Genomic DNA, 24148 nt, shown 5'->3' on the forward strand with positions numbered 1-24148 from the left:
AAATTAATAATATCTAACAAAGAACTTAATATGGGGTCGATACGATTGAGTGATCAAAATACACCATGCCGCCTCTAGTAGGACATGAAAACATTTTAATATAAAAAGAATTTGGTGCGAGGTCATTATAAGAAAATAAATTTCGTAATAAATAGTAACAATATAACAGCTCTATTATATTATTTGTGTACATAGTTTTTATATAAAAGAGAAACCCACTACGGTTACTAGGCTTCCATAATTATTATACTACTAGAAGGTCACAAGTGTTGTAGCTCTTTGTTATGACTGGAGATGACGAGATATTTAATGATATAACTTGAAATGGCAAACTACTTATCAACCCTGATGGAATTAAATATCGTAACCATCACCTGTGGACATATAAGAATGTCTTGTAATGTAAAAAGGGAACAACAATTTTGTAAGTATACATGTGGGAATACATTGAAACTATTAGAAACATTAACCATATGGAGTATACGCAACTTTATTCTAGGCGGAGATTGGTCAAAAAGGTATTACATTCTTTGGACAGTCTACAAGTATTTGTAAAGAAATATTTATTCTTTATCAACTGACGATTTAACAAGCCCTATAATTTACACTTAGGGAAAATTACAATGTTAAAACAATTATGATTGCATACTTTGAAATGATAACAACATAAATTACTTAGTGTACTATAACAACCAGTATTTTCTTACGAGATCGAGATAAGATATACAAAGCAGATGCAAACAATATAACACCCACACACGAATCTGAAATGTAAACTGAGATTGACGTCACATGTAATGTACAAGCTGTTCTGAAGGTATTACAGACAACCTGAAGATTTAGGAACAAACTAAAAGTATCTACAACTAAGTCTCAACTAATATTCTTTTATGTACCTGGAATAGTAAACAAGCTGACGGTCCACCTGATAGTGAGTAGTAACCGTCGGCCCTGTACATTTAGTATCACGACAATTATATTTAACAACATTGTACATTATATGTTACATTATTGAACATGTGTTATAATATAGTATTAGATACATTATTGTACTGGCCTAGAACTGTAATGATAGTTGTGCAAATAAATAAATATTGTCATGTGATATATGTATAATACGACCATGGTACACATCACCCTTTTATATATGAAGCATCACGAATATAATGATATCAAATTATTCCCGTGGCCCATGGTTTAGCTTCTTGAGGACTGAAATGTTATGCTTCCTATTTCATTTCATCGGAAACACAGCTTACACAGAAACATTTAGACCGCTCAAATTGGCGCGACAGATGCCACACTAACTCAACACAACACAAAAATTTGTACAAACTCTACTTTAGATACATTACATGTAAATAAGAAATATATTTATTATAGGTATTTTCTTTTCTAGCTTAACCAATGACCGAAATTTCGCTAATATGTACATTAGCGAAATGATATGACATATTTAGAATGGGAAATGATATAAACTACTGTTGTTTCCTGTAAATCCCACAGATGAATTCGCCGCAATACATGGCTTTTAAATTTTACACGATTTTACGGCTACCTGATATACCGCGTCATACATCGTCATAACGTGTAAATTAAATTAAAATTATCATCTGTTGTTACATTAGTTGTTAAAGTACATAATTCTATGGGCTTATGTTTGATTCTAAGCTCAACAATTATTTATCACAGACAACATTTGTGATAAAAAATTGTTTTCTCAATAAATTCAGCTGTCAGTATCAGAACAGTTGTGAGTTGTAACAGATTATGTGAGCAAGGTCTACTGAGGTACAAGCCTCATGCGTAGTTCAGTTCCCAGCCTTATACAATCACAAATTGCTTACAGTACATAGATAATTTTAAGACCTGTATATCATTGTGGCTTAATAAATACAATCTATCTTAAAAAGAATCACCAAATATCATTTCAAGTTTAGTGAAGATATCGCGTACTATAAAACTGTTGTCAATTTTAAAATACATTAATAATTTGAAAATTAAGTATACCAGTAATAATCTGAAATTCTTGGAAATTATCCGTTGACATCAGAACATTGATGACCATGACTGAAATAATTATTTATCCTAAAAGAGGAGACATCAAGTACAGTTGGAAAAATAATTAATGATTCCACAATCCGATGTTCTATGTAGACTTCCAAATTTAATAAACAATATATCAAATACAGTTTTCTGTTATTTATTATTAAAATACTTAAGATTACAAGTTTCTGAGAAACAATTTCAGGCCATATGCAATGCCATTTTTCCAATTAATCGTAAAATTTTTATATCGATAAACAAAATAACTGTAACGACACGTGTCCTTAGCCTTGTAACCTATAAAGATTAAGGTTTGAAACTACCTTAGACATGTATTAAATGTCTTACTTCATAAAAACAAAGCGAACGCCAAGGGTGGGTAAACTTATCTTACAGAATGCAAACAAATAAAATTATATACATATTATTAGAGTTTTAACCATATTGTTGTAATTAGTGAAACAGTCTATTTCGTATTTAGTAGGTATTTAATATGAATCATTCCTTTATTTGTAAGTTGCTTTTGAGGTCAAGAAGTATTCGTTACTTGTTTACTTGATAATTTAGTAAGATAGTATTTTTGCTTCTAAATTATTATTGACCACCCTGTCAGTAAATCTACCTACATTTATGAAGTCGACTGTACTAGGTAAATAAAACGGGTCCCGTATTTGTGAGCATGACCCACGCTGTAATAATTTATGCCATAACCACAATGAATCTTGAAAATACTCAGATTTATTAGTAATAATAATTCTAAGCATACCAGCTATCTAGTTCACAGATCATAGTTAGGAATACAAATATATATAATTGAATTAGGTTTTTGACATAGTATTAGAACCTTCTCGGGCACAAATATCATTATAGATCAGCTCTTAGCCTACTATTTTACCGCTAAGATTATTCATTAAGTCGACATACTTATACGATATTTTGGGAATAAAAGGATTGGTGAAACATCATTTTTATTGCGTCCCAAGGATGTAAAAATGTCAATAACAACCAGTCTTGTAAAATAACAAAAAAAAGCATTCCATCACATCAGACACTCAAATTACAGAATTCGATTTGGTATGAAATTTCATGCTACACAAGTTTCAATATACTTAATTAATTTTTTCTATATGACCGGATTGGCAAACAAGCTGAATAACCATATAATGGAAATTTACTGCAATGTTCCGTCTCATTGTTTGTAGCTAAGTACCTATTGGAAAACAACGACAAGGTTCAGTACGTAATATCCACGACTTCCTTATATCCCGATTCAGGGTGAAGATTCTTATCTTAGAGGGTCGAAGCCATTCTTTGAGCCTTTTATTTAATAAAAATCTTGGTTATAGTTTAAATGAGTAAAAATGAAATGTGATGCTTGAAAAAATTAAATAAAAAATAGGTATTTAATCACCTCAATTGAGAGTACCTCAAACTCACCTAAACTTTTAGACTCATCACGTTTTAAATTTAAAACACCTGATTACATTAAATGACAGGAAAATAGATATATAACTAAACTGTATTGTCACACTATATCTATCGCAAGCGTTCTCAATAACAATTTATAGCGTCTTTAATAAAAGGAAAAGACTATGATTGCAGATATTTCAAGCGCGTCGTTACTTTTCGTGTAGTGCCAAGAAAAAAACCTAACAAAATAACTATATAATATTTTGTGGTCAAGACTTTTTACGAGAAAACATAAAAAAAAATCTAATAATATAAAAGGAACACGCTTGGGACAAGATTGTAGTTAAAACGGAAAAATTCTTTGCCGAGATTTATAATAGTTTTGTGTTGGACACTATCGGATACTTTTGTTAACTGAAGTAAAAAGTTGAATAATTGGAATACCACGATTAGGTATGTCATTTCTTATGGCAAATGAGATAGGTTAAGGAAAGGATAATAATCCAGAACAGAAATTTGCTCAAAGTCCATGTAATATAGTCTATTGAGCTTACTGGGCCAAAAAATATATCCAGCCGAAGCATCCATTTATATATTTTCTGCAACTCATTGGTGTACCACTTGAATGTATACTATACTATCTACTAGCTACCTGTAAATGTATTTCTATAGCACCGTGAACGTGACCGTGAACGATCCAAGTAATACTCAGTACGTCACAATCATACACACATGTTGCCGAGTAAACACTGAAGCCCCACAACTTGAAGAACGTTCTACCGTCACCTCTATTCACGCAGTTAATTCTATTTTTATAAGAAGATTATGCGGATGACTGATAAATCTGCTATTCAAAGGGAGTTGCCGGAGCGACCTTGCACTTAAAGGATTTGAAATGTTACGCTACAGTGGTTATTTAATCTCTTCTATTTTACGTTCCGCTCAAAACGATCTTCGTCCGTGTTTACATTCGACACAGCGGGTGCGAATTTAAAATTAACGCAAGAAAATGATTGCAAAAAAAATATTCTAGTCAGTGGCATTGAAGTCTCCCCTCTGTGCTACAAAACAATGTTAAAACAACAAATGACCCACGTGACGCCAATTAAAGCTTAGAGCGAGGAATTCACCAGGATTGCTTCCAAACAAAAATAAATGTTAGCGCGTGACGGGTTACAGTAGCACAAACGAACCGAAATAAATCACGTACCTAACTGAAAACAAATTCGCTTTCTGCGTTACGCAATTTAATTATAACTCGTTTTATTAAGAATCTGGGTGCACTACTAATTCAAATTGGACGTCAAAGTGTGGTAAGTGACTTGGCAATGGACAATATAGAGTCATTGTTCATATCAATATGTATAGGTATCCATGTTTTTTCACAAGGTACTATGTGCTGATATGTTTGTGAAAAACGTCATTTGAACAAAAAAGGCCATATTCTAGAGTCGTGCTCCGTTATTATTCATGACTTTCAAGATAAACAATATATACATACCCACAACAAAGGGTCTACACTCAGATAACCTTACAGTTTGGGTAGTATAAAAAAAAATTTATCTACTTATTTTTTTTGCAAGTGTTATAATTATCATACGAATGAATTTATTATTAGAAAATATCTACATTTTAATAAAAACAGAAATCTGGAAGCATTGTGCTAATTGCCGAGAATAGACGCGCACCCCTCATTAACAATCTACTTGGCAAGCAAACAGTACCGTTGACCTACCTCACGTGTCATCCACGTCATACGGGCACGGCTTTATCTAAATAAATAAAGTTAATTCCAGCCCGCAAAGAATTACAATAATAGCAAAAACTTATTTTTCTATAAATTCCAACCCGCTTTTTTACATTTACAAAGCTTCATAGTTAAAATGTTTAGAGAAAATACTATATCGCTATACCTTTTATTATGTTTCCAGGGTTAGTTGTAGTACAAGTCGAAGGCCAGTATTAAAGAAATTGAACAAAGAAACGAAAAATTAAAATTAAAGTTGGAAATGGTTCAGTTTCATGAGTATTCTAGCTTGGTTATCATTTTCAAGTAACATTAACTTATTTCATGTACAATATTTAAAACCTTCAATTAATTATTGATTGTATCTGACCTGCACATTAAATAGACTAGTATTTGTGGTGTTTGAAATTATAGGGTCTTTTCTCTCTATAAAATTACATTTAAATACCTACGATGCATTTCAAATTGTCAGTGTAACATACCTATAATCCGATAAGAATGTATTTTTGCCACTTAATATGATACGAGATTAAATATTCATACAGATTAAGTATACGCACCTACTTAAATTTAGGTTTATCAAATCAATATATCACATCACATGTACAAGTGCTCTATATTTCTTTATAGATTGCAATCTATTTTTATAAACCAAACAATAATTCTACGGTGGAATTACGTTCAATAAATATAGCGAATAAATGCTGCATCATAAATAATAATTGAACTCATAAAATAATATTGAGTTTGGCTTCAGACTTTCAGCGTATGAAAATTTATAAATAACTAAACAAAATATCCAACGGATTGGGGATAAAAATATCAGTTAGAAAACATCTAAAGGTAAGCAACTTAACAGTCTAGTAGAATGCACATCGCATTAATGTTTAATGATACTTTTAATGTTATTAAAATAATGCACCTCATTCACACAATGTACCACATGCGAAAATAATCAACTAAATCTAATTAATAATAGATTCAAATAATATTCTTCATGTCCCATGACTATAGTGTTTGTTACATGTTTACAATAGCTATCAGTTAGAAGTTTTCATTAGGTAGGCTTATAATAAAAACGCTTTACTTATTATAAATATCAAAAGAATTTAACCGATTATATACGTTCCACAGAATTTCAAAGAAGGCAGGTTCCTGCTAAATTGTAATTGTTTACCAACGTGTAACAATGGACGTTGACAGTATTATACTTCGGAAAAACCTATATCGTTTACAGTGAGTACAAACAATAGTATTCTCAATAAAAATTAGGGTTTTAATTCCAAAAAGGAAATCCATATTTTTGGAATATTTACTTTTGATGTAGTTGGGTCAAAATTATTAGAAATAAAAATTATTTTTCTCCTTAAAAGAAGAATTGTAACGCTTTAAATTTCAAAGGTTTAAGTCGGTTCTTTAAAAATGTTGAAAATATTGTGCCTATGCAAGTTCAGTTATATTTATTATTTAGAATAGTTTTTGTCTTCTAACAATATACAGTTAGCATCTATTTCTTACAGGTATTTGGTTTTTCTATATAAAGAAAATATTTAGGACTCTTAGTATGACATATTGGCATTGGTTTTGTTAATAAGATAACGGTGAAAGTAATATAAAGAAAAGATTCAAATTCTATATATTTGATATGAAATATATAAGGTTAATTGAAACTCACCTTCATCTGGGCTGAGATCTGCAAACTTCACACCACCACTGTAAAAGAAAAGTCAAGAATTGCAGTGTTGTACTACCATAACAATAGCTAATAATTTCAATATTAAATAAATTTCATATTTTGAGTAACTTCACTAAAATTATATATCAAACATACAATAAATGAGTTTCTGTAAAGGTAACCCTTACAAACACCCAAAACTGTATGGTGCTAATTTCAAATTCTATTTTTTAGGGTGCTCATTAAAAGTTATCAGGTTTTATTATACAACAAATTGAATTTAAAGCAAAAAAAAATATAAAATGGTATTTACAATAATAAATACATACACAATTTAAAATAACTGTGTTAATAAACATATTCAAATGTATATTAAACCTATTGCAAGATATTGTTTATTAACTATACATGGAAATTAATTGTAAATATAAAGACAGATATGGGGAGGATAAATTACTATAAATATGTATAATACAATAACTACTGAAGTACCTATTACCTACATGGTTACTGTTTGTATTAAAATCAATTCTATGTAAAATAAAACTCTGAATATTTAACATGCACCCAATCAATGTAGATTCACTTCGTACCTTAGGAGCACGGTAGCCGTTTCCGGCACCCGGAACACCTGGAAATAAACACAATGTGGAACGATGTCTTACTGGATCTCCAAATGGAGAAACCATAACCACAGGAAACCACAAATCCTACTACAGCAATTCTATGTTTGTATTTTAATCTAAATGAAAATTATATTCTTATATTTGCGGCAATGAAAATAAAGGACAATTACATTAAATTACAACTTTCAATGTTTACATTATTGTTCACTGTTAGCCCAAGTAATCTATTGCTAATGAAGAAAATTACCCTCATTTTAGTAAGCAATATTTCTATATGCTATACTAAAAAATAAGTCTAATGTTTTACACTGACAATATATATAGTAATTTTGCCAATACTGGCCCATAGAAGATTTTCAATAAAAAAAATTATGCTACTGTTTACTAGTTTTAGATATGACAATATGACCGAGACTTTGAATTTTGATTACATATATACACAATTAGGTTTTAAATAACATAAAACATAGGTTTCTAATTTAATGTAACAGAAACAAATTTATGTATGTCTATATTTTATATCTGATATTACACATTAATATATGCAACAAGTAAATAGGGATATATTTAACTGCAGATAAAGCAAATTATGTTTATAAAAGACCAATAGTACTACATATCTTTCTTGTCCTTTAATTTCAATCATTCTAAATTTAAAACATCAATTCAAATTGCCATTAAATGTTTGTGGGAACAATAAAATTTAGTAACTTTAGATTATATTTATCAAAACTAGTGAAAGGTATACTTAAATATATTTTCTCATACTGCATTCATAAGAGTTACATTAAGTATAGTATTAGTAGATAAACATTACACAGATCAGTCACAAAATATCATGAACACAATTATTTATTTTGAATTGTACATAAGCTCTAATACTTGAAATATACAGTTAGATACATAATATGAGTTGGTATTTCTCACCTTCCATCCCAAATTCTCAAAGAATGTGCTAAGACGAGACTGTCCAGTTGTTTTGCCACCACAGGGACCTGGATTTAGATTTAAAAAATGTATGGGGTTATTAAATTATCCAATGTGTACAGAATCACATATAACAACTTTGACTAAAAAATGTGACTGAAACAGATAAATTACAGAACTTAGGTCAGTAAATAAGATTACCGCTTTTCCTGTGACCTGCCACCAACACATCACAAATAAATTTCAAATTAGTTGATGTAGTTCGCATCGTTGTCAATTCAAGTTCTAACTGATGCTGATAGTGCACCTAAGTGTGTCTCCACGTGTTGCTTTGTCTAGCCTATTTTTTATTCTGTAGAATCAAGTATTCACTCAGTTTTGTGAAAAATAATACATAATATTTTAACAAAATACACAATAATAGAAATGACAAAATGTTATAAATTATTCAAAGAAAAAAAGAAAATCAAGACAACATTTAGTACTCACCTCCCGTAAGAACAATTTTATAAACAGTTTTTTGAGATTGATTTGCCATTTTTAAAAAAAAACAAAAAGATAGATTAAAGTTAAATTACACTACCAAGCTTACGAAGAATATAAATATCATAAAAATGTTGAATTTACAAAAGTGGTAAAAAGGGCCATGACAAAATACATATCGAAGAGTAACCGTGCGTTGAAATGAAAGATTGAATTGGATTTTTGTAACGAAGCTACAGATAATAAATAGTACACAGTGTTACCAGAAAATTCAAAGAAATGGCCAAAACGGCCGATGGATAAATTTCTCGACAGGAAAATGCCAGTACGTTTATTATGTATTATTCACATTAATTAGATTATAATATACATATTAGCATTTATATAGAGATGTAGTGTATGTAGAACTCTCTCTAGTATTAGAGAGTTCATTTAACTGTCGTCTCGCGCTGCGCCGGGAATAAGCCATCCGTGAGGAATAAGAGAGGGGATATACCGATATTATGAAGATAACAACTAATGTACTAGAAGATATAAAAATACTTAAATAACGAATAAGTTAACACTTCACAGGCAACAATTTCAGATTAAATAATTTAAAAATTTTAATTATTCACAGTAAAGTTTTAAAAGTATCTGAAACTATAAAATTGAGATATAATTTATGCAAATAAAAATAGACAAAATAAATTTTATTGAAATGTATTTTAATAAAAATATGTTAAGATGTTAACAATAATTACGAAATGAAATGTCTTAAATTTTTTATCATGACTACATTTGCAAACTATAACGAAACACGACGAACGATACACTGGTACATTATATAAATCAAACCTGCAAACCATTTTTCGGTATCAAAACTTAGATAGCGTGCTTCTTAATTGATTTAGTTAAGAAAAAAGTGCTAAACTGTGACTACAGTATTTGCTTTCTTGCATTACATTTTGGCAACACTCAAAATTGACAATGTAGGTATTTGAAGACATTTTTGAATATTCTTATGTTGTACCGGTTATAGTACTTAATAGGTTTTTTTAATGGATGTAATGAAATGGTGCACCTATCTGCGCTAACGGTATACGCTGGCGAGGCACCAATGGAGGATTAGTAGAAGTAGATTAGTAGAAAATGGTTAATTAGCTCACCGTGGCAAATTGATTAGTAATTTATCATGATGGTTTCCAGAAGGTACCCCGTGGAGGTCAATTTGATATAGTACATTGCTAACAAAAGAATTATTAATCCACATTACTAAAAATCCCCTACAGTGAGTATGGGTATATACTTTGGTTTTAAACACTGCCCACATTCAAATCCCAGTTACTGTATTTTTTTTTTAAATGAAGGATAGTCTAAAGAAAAGAATTACTTACACCAAAAAAATAATGAAAATCTGGGCTTAGATCACAATTATGTATTAACAAGAAATTCAAATCACTATAGAGTAATATAATAGTGTATAGTTGTACACCATTTGTCCTAAGTTTTAACAATTCTGCTGTGCAACACACACCTACAAAGCCACAGATAATTATTATTAAATTTATTATTTGGACCACAGTGGGTACAGTATTAATATTTTTCAGTCTTATTCTAGTTAAAGTATAATTTGGACCACACAAATGCAACTCATGACATTTAAGCTTTTAGGCCACAATATAATGTATGCAACCAAGTTTTACCACTACAAGCTGTTTTAATAAATAATACAAATAATTAAGTTAAACCTAACTCACTAAGTTGCAATATACAATGCCGCTCACATTCTGTGTTGCCATATTTTATAACAGTTATACTTAATTGACTAGTATTATGTAATGTAGAAATTTGAGACTTCTCTAATATCATTACTGTCCCAGGAATGTATCTCCAATACTTTCCAAGACAGCGATTGCGCTTCTCAACATAGCCCGGTTCTTTTAAAAGTGAACTCAGTTCTTCATCATCTGAAATGGACAATACATAAATAGATTATTATGAGTTGAGCTGACTTGAGATTTAAGAAATCGTTGCTTGTAGATATCTCACCTTCAAGCACAGATACATCTTGATCTATCCAGCGAGTTTGTATGTTAACACAAAGTATAGATAAATTAAATTCTTTGTATATATATCTGCAGTAGTTTATCATTGTATTTAAATATGTTAGACCTGTAATAAGAATTGTATTTATATTATACATTATAAGTTGTTTATAACAGTATACAGAGTATATATTTAATGTATATCAATAGTTTACATTACATGTTTACCTATTTTATTTGAGTCACCCAAGTGTTGAAACATCAAACACGGTAATGAATCTATTATTATCAAAGATATATTCTCAATATCACATTGATTATTTTTTATTTTTTTTAATAATTCTATCAATTCTTCAATAGTCCACAGACATATTACTTTTATTTTATATAATATCAATGCCATATCCTGAAATGAAATATTGTATTACTGTGGGGCATAATTACAAAATTAATAGTATACAATATTTAAAATAATAATAATTTCCAAAATAATCACATCAAAATACAAACCTTATGAGAGTATCCATGTGTATCTAAAATTTTTTGTATTCTCATTGCAGAAAAGTCACCCTTAGTGTCAATATAGAGAACATTATTTTCTGTATTTATTACACAATTAATAGCAAGTTGAAAGCATAATTGTGTTTTTCCTGATTCAGAAAGTCCACATAATTCAGTTATACCCACAGGAATACCACCATCAAGTATTTCATCTAAGCTAAAATAATAATATTAAAAACTTAAGTATGGTCATAATAAAATATTAATTTTAAATGTGGAAATTCCATAAATGAAGTATAATTATAATTAATAATAATTATAGTAAAGGTGAAATTTCATGGTTGAAGTCTTCAATAGTACTAAAACTTGTGATAATACCCAAATAAATGAGATATATAAAATTAATACACATTTAGACCACATCTTAGAAATTTAGCACAATTTATTACCAGTTTATTATTTATTACAGATAACATAATTTACAGCTAATGCAGGAGAACAGAAATAGTGTAATTTGGAATAAATCCACATTAATTTGAGTCATTGAATCAGTAACAGGTCCAGATGCATGTTTATAATAGATGTCCATCTCAACACATTATCATTAACTAAATGTAATGTGAATGGTGGAGTGGGGGAAACTGATTCTTATTTGGACTTCCAACCCATAGCTAGCAATGTATCATGTTACACTGACCACTGAAAATCATGGTCCTTAAATTTGATATACCTATTTACAACAAATGGTTACAAGACTTTACTTAATTATCACCTAACATTCTTCCCAAAAATGAATATGAAAAAAAATATATAAATCACCATATACTGAATTTTTTTTTCAGCAATACAATTATTACAAGTGCAACTATAGTTCCATTATTTTAACATCTTTACAATATTATAATTTTTGTAGACACTAGCTGCACACGCGACTTTGTCTGCGTTTTGTTTCTAAAATAAAAGTACTTATTACTTCTTAGTACATCAGCTAGCTTCCAAAAAAAATATTTATATGTCTTGAGTATACATGTATAAATTAAATTAAATCACATCTTACTTCACTATACCGGTGCGTATCTTTTTATTTTTCAGTATTTTCTCAACAAGTTTATCTCCTGTAATTACTACTGCGGAATATTTCTTAAATATATCATTCCTGACTTCTAAAACTCGAGCGAACGTTAATTTGGTTAGTTTCGATAACTTTTCAGGATCTTCATGAAGGAAATCTTTAATAGTGGTAATTCTATTCTGTGTGAGAATTTTAAACACATATGCGGTTAAATATACATGTTCTATGGATTTTAGGTTTTGCATCGTCTAATTGTGGAGAAACGCGAAATATTTGAATATTTAAACTTTATTCAACTTTGAGGGTACACCCCACAGAACACTAATATTGTACAGCCACAGATCAAGTTTCATTCCCATCACAGATTCACAATAAATACTCAGTGTTGCCGCACGTTTTAACTTTTGCCTTTAATTTGATTTTCTATTAAATTTTGTCCAAAATCCTTCTCAAAGTCTAGTTTCAAGAAAAAAACAAGAAGTGCATTTTTTTTCAATACATGTTATTCTTCTTTATATTATGTAACTTTAATTAAATGTGATCCTATTTCATTTTATTGCGTCTTTATGAATAATTTTATTAACGGCAAAATATATCAGTTTCATTGGAAACAACAAATGTTCCACCTACCAAGCAACAATAATTTTAAATCAAGCAAAATTTTAGATGAAGTTGGCTTAACCGTGTTACTACGTAAACTATGAAGCAAATAACTTCTCAATCAATGTTTTCTCAATCTTAATTTAAATAAACATGTGACATATTTTGTAAAATAAAACTCAGAATATATTTATAGCACAAACGCTATATAACTGTGGTATTATTCAATGTCTGTACAAATATTTATTAAATATATGTAGTTTCACTGCTTTTGCATGAGATTTTTAGCTCCTTTTATGGCTCCTTTATATAATAATTTCCATATTGAACTGGGCGACACTGCAAACTACCGACGCCCGCCATTCGTGTTTGCTGTCAAAACCTTAATTTCGATGTCTTGAAATTTATTATAAGTTTGCACTCTTTAATATTAATTTAATGGGACATTGATAGTAATTATAATTTCTTTTTTACAATAAAAAATGTCTAATATATCACTTGATAAGGAAACATTCTATCGTCGCATGAAAAAGCTGTATGCAGCATGGAAGGTTGGTTGTGTTCTTTATTGTAATCTCATATTTGATATTGTTAATTAATAAAGTATAATTTTCAGGCCGCTGCAGCTGATTCTAAAAGCGATGAGGCACTATCCAAGATAGATTGTCTAGTATCTTGTGTCGGTGTGGATGAAGATACCCTTTACAGTAAATCAACAGCGTTACAGGTTCGTTCCTTATATTAACGTGCGTACAAACGTGTTTTTTATTAGGCTGAAGCTTTTGCGTCTTATATTTATCTTAATTTTATAGAGCATATACTTTGAGTATAATAGTTTATTTATTGTGACTACTTTTTACTCTGAATTATTTCTTATTGAAACAGACTTCAATCAGATAAATTTTGGTACGGTTTTGTTAAGATTTAAGAGAGTTATTTTATTAAGATTTCTCATATTAGAGGTATAGTGCATCCTTTATATTTATTATAGTACATATATATATATATCATACACTTGCAAGTAATATTTCTATTGTGATAATAATTCAGTTTTTGTTTCATGACAATTAGCTTTATTTGTGAATGTTAATACAACTATATATTAAATTATTACAGACATGGCTATTTGGATATGAGTTACCAGATACAATAACTGTCCTCACAGAGCACAGCATGTGTTTCCTTGCCAGTAAAAAGAAAATTGAATTTCTCCGACAAATTGAAAATGGTAAAGATGAAACAGAGTTACCTCCTGCAAAACTTCTTGTTAGAGATAGAGTAAGTTTATTTATGCCAATGGTAATGTATTTTTTTTTTATTAATTTGAATATGTCTTGATTATAAACTTGTAACTTTATCCGTTTCGAAAGTAAGAGACTCAGAATAGTAACTACTTTAATCTAAAATGTCACATGTCTATGTGACATTTTGTATCAGAGACCAATTATTAATTAATTAATTATTTTTGCTAGCATATTAATTAGTTGATTTCTTTTAAAATATAACATATATTTAAACATTTGAATATGTTAATGTTTCATTTTGTTTTAAATCACTATATGGCTGGTATCTTCAAATAAATCTAGACCAATTAGTCTGATAAAGAAAATCAATTATACATTAATCTATTATTATGAATACTAAGAGTTCATACCATAGATTCTTATGCACCCGATTTATTTCATAACATCTCTTTACATTATCAAATTTAGTATTATTCTCATATATGCATATACACCAATTATGTTCAGTCAAGTTCATAGATTACATTGTATTATCTAGTGTATGAATCCAAATGTAAATTTACAACACACTTTTTATGGCTTGATAAACTCTGCATACATTCATGGTATTCATTGTATTGCAGTATTATATTATTGGTTACACAGCAGGGCACTAAGTATCATTACTTACATGATTAGTATTATGAATGCACAATTATTTTAAAATGTATGTTAAGAAAAAATTCTTTATATTATTATTCATTCCAGAATGATAAAGATAAAGAAAACTTTAATAAACTTATACAAGAAATAAAAAAATCAAAATCAGGAAAATCTCTTGGTGTATTTGCTAAAGATAATTATCCAGGTGAATTTTGCGAAAGTTGGAAGACGGCAATGAAAGCAGAGAAATTGGAAAATGTTGACATCAGTTCGTCAATTGCCCTCCTCATGGCGCCCAAAGAAGATCCTGAAGTAATAACTGTGAAAAAGGCTTGTTTGGTGACTGTTGATGTGTTTACGAAATATTTAAAAGACCAAATCATGGAAATTATTGATTCAGACAAGGTATGTTTATTTATTTATAAGTTCAGTCATTAGGTATTACATAATATTCACTGAATTTCTATTCTTTTTGTCTATACTGTAAGAGTAGCAAACAAACACAATCAATAATCACTCTTGGGACCTGTGACCACTGCCATATGGTGTGTCCAGGAGCAATACAATGATAACTAAAAGGGGTTTACATATCAAATAGTAACTAATCTATAAGTGTAAAATTTTGCAGTAACATGTTGTAATGTGTGGAACGGCTTGACCGATTCTCATGAAATTTTGTGAGCGTATTGAGTAGGTCTGAGAATCGGCCAACATCTATTTTTCATCCCCCTAAATGTTAGGGGTAGTCCACCCCAAAATTTTTATTTTTATTTTAAGGCAAAACAATGTTTGCCGGGACAGCTAGTATATAATATATAAAGCTGCATTATTATATATGAAATTAATATTATACAGATATATGTTAGACCCAAAACACATTTATTAATTTTACATCAACAGAAAGTAAAACATTTGAAGCTTGCTGAAGGAGTAGAAGCTGCAGTATCAGACAAAAAATATGTCACAGGTGTTGATACAAGCCAAGTAGACATGTGCTATCCACCAATTATCCAATCAGGAGGGAACTATAGTCTCAAATTTAGTGCTGTGTCTGACAAGAATCACTTGCATTTTGGTGCTATAGTATGTTCCTTAGGTGCAAGATACAAATCATATTGTTCTAACATTGTTCGTACATTGCTGGTCAATCCTACTGATGAAGTTCAGAGCAATTACAATTTTCTCTTGAACTTGGAAGAGGAGGTTATGAAACACCTGGTGGCTGGCGCAAAACTGTCATCAGTATATGAAGCTGGTTTGGCATTAGCAAAGAAAGAGAAATCCAATCTGGTGGATAATCTTACAAAGACTTTCGGGTAAGTCATTTTAAATTGATATTTAGTGTTTCATCAAAGACTGTGATCAAAACAGATGCTTCATGTAATTAAAGCAGTTTACTAAAAATTTTGTATTCTTTGTCACAAGTTTGAGGTTTCTATAAATATTAATTGTACTTCTTTTGCACTTCAGATTTGCCATGGGCATAGAATTTCGAGAAAGCTCAATTGTGATTGGGCCAAAAACTTCAATAGTTGCTAAGAAAGGCATGGTATTCAACATTAACATTGGCTTGGCTAACCTACAAAACAGTGTCGCTACTGATAAGGAAGGAAAGGTTAGTACATTCACTTCAACATAATAGATATTCTTCTGCATTACTTAATTTGATTATGTCATATAGCACTATTTTGATATTGCACAATATTAAATATTATTATGCAATATAATATTTAATATTGTGCAAATATTATTATATCAATCAAAAATAGGTCGCAATATTCTTAGAGGTAGATATAATGTCCGTCATGCATTTCCTCATTTCATTTTATTAATGGACTAGTTATTACCCATGAGATCATTCCCATGGATTCAGACTTTTTTTTATTAAAATTAATAGAATCGATAGAATTCTTAAATCCCCTTCATTATCCTTATAACCTTCATTATGCTTATCATTATCTGCGAGTGAAAGTCCCGTCAAATTAGGTCCACTCGTTTCAGAGATCACAGACACAAAAATTTCAAATAATATTTTTTTATGTAATTGTCATAATACTTTCGTATAAATTTAGTGTAATCCTATTAATTTGAAATTACAAATCACATCTTAAATTTTGTTTAATCGTATAGATATTGTAAATCAAAATTAACTTTTGTTAATTTTATGTCTGATTAATAATCTAAAATTTATGTCATCACACTAGAGGGAAGGGGACTCTCAAGTATGCTAAACTAGCACATAATACCTATAGTCATAGGTTTGATTTTATTAGAATTGTTTTTCTTCTTAGAATTTAATAACATGTCATTTTATCCTTTTATATCCTGTTAGTATTTGATACAAATTACATATTAACTTTATTTCATTTTTGTTATTACAATTTTAATACAACTGAAGCATTGTAACATTGTTTCTGTTCAGACATATGCACTGTTCATTGGTGACACAGTGTTGGTGAATGAGGAGCAGCCGGCATCTCTCCTCACACAATCGAAAAAGAAAATCAAGAACATTGGTATATTTTTAAAGGATGATGATGAAGATGAGGAAGAAGAGAAGGAGAACAAGACTGAGATACTTGGTGAGTGAGATTAGTGCAACCAGTTGTCATTTAAAAACTAATTTGTTTTTTTTTTTGCTTCAGAATTAAAAATGAAGGACTAATGGCAAAGTATCTTGCTGTTGTAAAGATTGTTGTTGTTGTTAGTAAAGCTTTATTTAATAAAAATCAAAATTGAAATTGCAAAGTTGAGTTCAACTTTTGTTTGAATTAAATTAATTTACTGCTATAATTAATGACAAATTTATATATTTTCTTATTTAGAATTAATGTTTTTCGACGAAAAAGAAGGCAGATACATATTAGAAACTTGTGTGGCTTGTCATTTCATTTTCATCTATCACTCTTGCTATAGAACCTATTAACATCGTGTATGGCACTTCTTTTACGAACTGGTTGATCTAGTAAGCTGGAAAGAAGAGTATGCGAGACCCTACATGCTCATTCATCTGTTACATATACATAACCTACTCCATGTCTTTCAGACTATAAAGGTGCCATGCGCGAAGTTGATAGCCTATATATTCATGGTTCATTATCAATTTTCTCTCCTTTTCATGAATAATGTACTACATTTAAATAGTGTGTAATTAAATAGTATTGTTGTTTATATTTAACAGTGTATTTGAAAACTTAATCAGATTTGTTATTATAATTATAAATCTGAATAAAAGTCTCAGTTCAGATACGTATATGTATGTGTTGTATTTTAACAATAAAATGTGATTGAGTTTTCATTTATTAATACATGACTTCACCTATGCATAGGAAAAGATTTTTAGGTGATACTGATCATTTCATTTATTGAAGAATTTGTGAGTTATTTATCTATTTTTACTTACATGCAATCGTGGACGGATAGAAAACGGAGGTGAGTTCTATTGTATTAGATTGCCCACTAATTGCATGTAGTGAGTTTTAATTATGCTCCAAGTGTTGCGATATAACTTGCTGAAATATAAGTAAATAGTTAGTTCAAATACAGATGATTAGTTTGATTCTCCTAAACATATATAAAACTGTCACAAAGTAGAAAATAAAATATATTGCGTTTTGTTTATTAAATATAAGTCTAAATGAATGATTCTTTGTAATGTGAATAAAGTTTATTTGTGAAGTTGTACCACTCTCATCTCATTCCCTTATAAATTTGAATCTAGTAATAAGCATCATAAGTTTTATTTCTATATCTATTATTTAAACACGCACACATTTAACTTTAGATTAATTTATGAGCACATAAAAATTTAATGTTGTATGCATTACCCTAGCAACATAATTCTTAATATTATACAAAATTGTAGGCAGAGGCAAAAGGACAGCTGTTATCGAATCTAAGCTTCGCACAGAGCATTCCTCAGAGGAAAAACGGAAGGAACATCAAAGGGAACTCGCTATTGCTTTGAATGAAAAAGCAAAAGAACGTTTGGCCAAGCAGTCCAGTGGAAAGGATGGGGAAAAGATTAGGAAAAGTACAATTTCATATAAAAGTGTCAGTCAAATGCCTAGAGAGAATGAAGTAAAGGAGCTTAAATTGTATGTTGGTGAGTTCATTGATTTTTATATATGTAGATATACACTAAAAACATTATTTGTTAAAGTTATATACATATATTTATAAGGTAGATGTGTATATTTAACATTAAGATAACAAAATCGTTTTTGAAATTATTAAATATCATATTAGATCCTTGACAAGGATAAAGTTTGCATAACTCTTCAAATTTTAAAATTAACTGAACAGGTCAATTTATTACCAATCGTAATTTTCAGACCGTAAATACGAGACAGTGATCCTGCCGATATTCGGTGTACCAGTACCATTCCATATTTCCACAATAAAAAATATATCACAATCAGTAGAAGGCGATTATACGTACCTTAGGATAAATTTCTTTCATCCTGGTGCCACTATGGGCAAAAATGAAGGGAATTATGCACAACCGGATGCTACATTTGTTAAAGAAGTGTAAGTGACATCATTTTTAATTGTACATTTAAAATTAAAGTCAATTATTCATAATAATATTTGTATTAACCATAGTTATATAAGAAAAAAAATTAATTAAGAGTACAAGTTTTAATAATGTTGCATTTTGAATTTATCTTTGCCTATGATTACACATTACGACTGTATATTGCAAATAATAATATACAATATTTTACTATATTAAATAAACACTCCAAATATAAAACAAAGGTTTAATAAAGTCCAAAGATAAATTCAAAATGCAACAAACTTGACTCTTAATTTTTTTTTCTTATATATTAACTTTTAAATCTACTTATTAATTATTTTAGCACATACCGAAGTACAAACACTAAAGAACCAGGCGAGATATCTCCGCCGTCCTCGAATCTCAATACAGGCTTTAGACTCATCAAAGAAGTACAGAAAAAGTTCAAAACGCGCGAAGCTGAGGAAAGGGAAAAAGAAGACTTAGTAAAACAGGACACCTTGGTTCTCTCACAGAGCAAAGGAAACCCAAAACTTAAAGATTTGTATATCAGGCCCAATATAGTCACTAAGAGAATGAGTGGTTCTTTAGAAGCGCATTCAAACGGATTCAGGTTCACATCGGTTAGAGGCGATAAAGTTGATATTCTTTACAATAATATAAAAAATGCATTCTTCCAACCATGTGATGGAGAAATGATTATATTATTACATTTTCATTTGAAGCATGCTATTATGTTTGGTAAGATAATTCTTTGATTGTTTAATAAATACTCGTCTTGGTTTCAAATAGTAGGGATTTATATTTTCTTACAATTACATATGCAGTCTATGTACCTTTTTATGTATAGTTATTTTATTTAATTCTAGAATTTTTAAAATCACTCTTTTTTTTGTTTATTCATAACAAACAAAAATTATATTTATTTTAACAAGCATATCTTCTACTGTTTAGAATTATGGATGATGACATTTTTGCTACTATATGTCTCCCACTTCTTTTCATCCTTAGGATGACTAAGTGATGAGTAGGGAAACAAAGAATCTTGTGTAATTATGATGTTTATATTTTAGGTAAAAAGAAACACTTGGACGTACAATTTTACACAGAAGTGGGTGAGATTACAACAGATTTAGGTAAACACCAGCACATGCATGACCGCGATGATCTCGCGGCAGAACAAAGCGAGAGAGAACTACGTCACAAATTAAAGGTCGCCTTCAAGAGTTTCTGTGAGCGAGTTGAGAACATGATTAAACAAGAAGTCGAGTTTGACACGCCCTTCAGGTTAGTATAGTTTGGGATGATGCATCTACGTAATGTCAGGCTACGACAAATGTGTATGAGAATGAAGAGTATTTTAATATGTGATTTAAACAGTTAGCGCAAGCGGTTATTACCTATCCATTATCATCCATTAAAAAAAATGTAAATTATTTTTATTTAAAATTTACAGAGAGCTAGGCTTTCCTGGTGCACCATTCCGGAGCACAGTACTACTGCAGCCCACCTCTGGCGCGCTCGTCAACCTAACCGAGTGGCCGCCCTTCGTCATAGCTCTTGAGGACGTGGAACTGGTACATTTTGAGAGAGTACAATTTCACCTCAAAAATTTCGATATGGTTTTTGTATTTAAAGACTACGCGAAAAAAGTGGCAATGGTGAACGCTGTACCCATGAATATGCTGGATCATGTCAAGGAATGGCTCAAGTAAGTAATTCTTTTGTTGAAAACTTACATATCTGTGATATAACTATGGAACTAGAACCCACATCACATATCTGAGTCGAGTCCCAAAGTTAATTAGCTGGCAATAAGGTAGTTTATTCCAATGAAATGTATGCAGCATTATTACAACAGCATATTAGTACTCTCCTATTGTATGCTTCGTTTAAACAATTTTTTGAGCGAGTTTGATAAAAGCAGTTATATCTTTACTTAAATAATATGTAAAAACAATATTAACATATATAATAGTTTTGTGATATAAATCTTTTGGTAATTAGCTATATTATATTAATTTAATAAAGAAATTGTAATGATAACTGTAATTTGCTCAATAATAATGGTGGCTAATGAACATATGAAAATTTTAATTTAATTATATTTTCTATAGGCGTCACGTCTGCTTCTTAATTTCCTAATAATGCATTTAAATTAATTTCAATTTTCCACTCCTACAGTTCATGCGACATCCGCTACTCTGAAGGTATACAATCTCTAAACTGGACGAAAGTCATGAAGACCATTACCGACGACATAGAGGGCATCTTCGATAACGGTGGCTGGTCTTTCTTAGACCCGGAATCTGATGTCGAAAACGCTGAACAGGTCAGTTAAGTAATTGTGATATAAGCAATTTAATAATATCTAAAAACAACAGAACAGCTTAAATCTTCAGGGATGATTTGATAAACGTAACTCAAAATTGAAATTGTTTATTGTCAATGTAACTTGAATATATAAAGTTTGCTTGACTGCTACTGGTAATGTAGAACTTTATTAATATAATGTGTAGACAATAGTACGAATATTATTTGTTAATTTTATTAAGGTAATGGTTCTCTACTTGTACGTTCTCAATATATGCAAACTATTTATTTCAGTTATATTCAAGTTTCGAATTTCTCTAGACTGCTATTTCCATAAAGAAACGTCAGTATTGTTATGAGTCTTGTAATTACAATAATTTCATGATGTTATTGAATGTTTGTAGGAAGATGATTCTGAAGAGGAAGATGATGCCTACGAGCCTACGGACGCAGAGTCGGAAGAGGAGTCTGAAGATGATTCGGAGTACGACTCAGAGGCTTCCGACGAGTCTGCCGGCTCAGGAGATAGTGAAGGTAAATTAGGGATATTTGTATAGAACAAGCTTACTAATATTACAAAAACGGAAGTACATCATCATCATTCCAACCATCCATCCACACTCACATGGATGGATGGATGAATGTTTTTGACACAAACTACTTTTATTTGATTTAAAATGGATGTCGGTTGATAACAAAACATTAAACTCGATATATACTCGACATATATAAATCTAATCGTAACCATAAAAGGAAGATTAGATATTTTGTTTATCTAAAGTTAAAATTCAAAAGATGTTAATAATTCTATTATTTGAATGTAATTTAAAATTGATGTTACAGAAGAGGATGAAGAATCTGGTAAAGATTGGTCAGATCTAGAGCGCGAAGCAGCTGAAGAAGACAAGAAAGAACGGAATTACGACCGCGAAGACTTCGATCGGAAACGCAAGGGTGGTCGCGATCCTCCCCGCTCATATGGCGAGGATGAGAGAGAAATAGAAAGAAGAGCAAACATGACAAACACAAAAAGTTCCAGTCATAAGAGTTCGAGTCATAAAAGTCCATCCAAACATAGTAGTAGCAGGTAGGTTTTCCAAATAAAGCTTAATAAGAGAGTTTAAGATTTAACTTTTTTCTATATAAGTTTCTAACCAGATCGATTGCGTTCCTTGCTACGCACAAGGAGTGCTTATTAACAGTTAGCAAAACTTGTATTTTGAACGTAATTTCTTCTCGCTTTCATGAAGGTGGGATATGGACAAATTATAGTAAGAAAAAGTTACATATATTTAAAAAATATTTCAGTCCGTCGAAGAATCGTGATAAGCACCACAAATCTCACCACTCAAGTGATCACAAATCATCACACAGCAAGTCCAACGGGGAGCACAAGAAGCATTCAAGCGATCAGAAATCTCATAAGCGATCTCGCGATGACAGTCGTGAACATGGGCGTAGTCCCAAAAAAGCCAAGTATGTTATCTATTTATCCTTGTTTTTACCACTTAATTTGATAATTCGTACTGTTCGATAGGTACTTTTGTTAAAGTCAAGCAAGATGCTTTAGAAGGTGTAATCTCTTTTGAAAGAGACATAATAATAGAAAAGTAAATAAAATTTTAGTGAGATAGCTTTTGTAAACAATCGTCTGTGTGGTATCTACCTATTTCAACCGTAGCTGTTGTTCATGTATATCACCACCATTTTGTTTTTACACAGTGGATTTATTTATTTCGATTAGTTTGGTTAGTTACTCTTAAAAAGCAAATTTTTAAGATCTCATATTTTAGTAGCTGGAAGATTTATACTTCTTTGTACATTAAATAATATTTTTTATTATACTTGTTTCAGGAAATAAGCAGACGAAGTAATTTATTTGGAGTTGAAACGGGTTCCATTCTATGCATGCGGCTCGAGAGTCGGCTACAAAACGAGTTAATTCCTATCCAGTGTCCATTTGCATAATGTTCAAATCCTGGTTGTCTGAAAGTTTATGTATGTACATTGATTTCCAGCGATAATTGGCAATTTAATTAATGCAACAAAATAAATGTGAATTTTATTATTTGCATATTTTATTTACTCTTGTTTTAACGTAAAGTCATAACATTCTATTATGCAAAATATTATTATATTTAGCATGCGTGATTTGCATTCAGTCTTACGACAATTCACACCGCGCCATCTAGTCCCAAGCTGAGCAGAGCTTGTACAACTATTTAAATACATAGAAAACACCAGATCGATACAAACAATAACATGCATGAATGCAAATTTTGCATCTTGAGAGGAATCAGACCCGCCATCATCGGA

At 30.3% G+C, this 24148-nt stretch overlaps 3 protein-coding genes across 3 annotated transcripts in view; 1 reads left to right on the top strand and 2 right to left on the bottom strand.

Moving 5' to 3' along the window:
- LOC131843827 (TRPL translocation defect protein 14-like) overlaps positions 1 to 9139 on the bottom strand; it is a 32500-nt gene extending 23361 nt beyond the window's left edge. Inside the window, exons 1-4 of the mRNA XM_059192580.1 lie at positions 8921 to 9139; positions 8432 to 8499; positions 7472 to 7509; positions 6879 to 6916 (exon numbers count right to left, since the gene is read on the bottom strand). Coding sequence (XP_059048563.1) covers positions 6879 to 6916; positions 7472 to 7509; positions 8432 to 8499; positions 8921 to 8969 — 193 coding nt within the window. The 5' untranslated portion in view covers positions 8970 to 9139. The remainder of the gene's footprint in view (positions 1 to 6878; positions 6917 to 7471; positions 7510 to 8431; positions 8500 to 8920) is intronic.
- A 1038-nt stretch (positions 9140 to 10177) lies between these two features.
- LOC131843824 (DNA repair protein RAD51 homolog 4-like) lies at positions 10178 to 12855 on the bottom strand. Its single transcript, XM_059192578.1, has 5 exons — positions 12500 to 12855; positions 11452 to 11659; positions 11170 to 11347; positions 10946 to 11068; positions 10178 to 10863 (listed from the first exon to the last, which is right to left on the bottom strand). The coding sequence occupies exons 1-5, from the start codon at positions 12757 to 12759 to the stop codon at positions 10634 to 10636; spliced, it is 999 nt and encodes a 332-aa protein (XP_059048561.1). The 5' UTR covers positions 12760 to 12855; the 3' UTR covers positions 10178 to 10633.
- Positions 12856 to 13470: 615 nt separating this feature from the next.
- Positions 13471 to 23790, top strand: LOC131843823 (FACT complex subunit spt16-like). Its single transcript, XM_059192577.1, is given in 19 exon segments — positions 13471 to 13665; positions 13731 to 13841; positions 14231 to 14392; positions 15106 to 15405; positions 15901 to 16316; positions 16471 to 16615; positions 17423 to 17582; positions 18866 to 19105; positions 19335 to 19530; positions 19863 to 20260; positions 20593 to 20806; positions 20976 to 21230; positions 21704 to 21851; positions 22237 to 22366; positions 22676 to 22821; positions 22824 to 22858; positions 22860 to 22919; positions 23141 to 23308; positions 23687 to 23790. Coding segments are annotated over 19 exon segments (3360 nt in total). The 5' UTR covers positions 13471 to 13596; the 3' UTR covers positions 23694 to 23790.
- The last annotated feature ends 358 nt before the right edge of the window (positions 23791 to 24148 follow it).

Source organism: Achroia grisella, unplaced genomic scaffold (assembly GCF_030625045.1).
Source record: "Achroia grisella isolate CSIRO2021 unplaced genomic scaffold, CSIRO_AGI_Agris_v1 utg3495, whole genome shotgun sequence".
NCBI lineage: Eukaryota > Metazoa > Arthropoda > Insecta > Lepidoptera > Pyralidae > Achroia > Achroia grisella.

Coding starts and splice junctions, on each gene's coding strand:
- LOC131843824 (XM_059192578.1), bottom strand. CDS start 12,759: ATGCAAAACCTAAAATCCATAGAACATGTATATTTAACCGCATATGTG. Junction 11,660..12,499: donor ATACGCACCGGTATAGTGAA/GTAAGATGTGAT, acceptor TTATTATTTTAG/CTTAGATGAAATACTTGATG. Junction 11,069..11,169: donor GGGTGACTCAAATAAAATAG/GTAAACATGTAA, acceptor TTCTTATTACAG/GTCTAACATATTTAAATACA.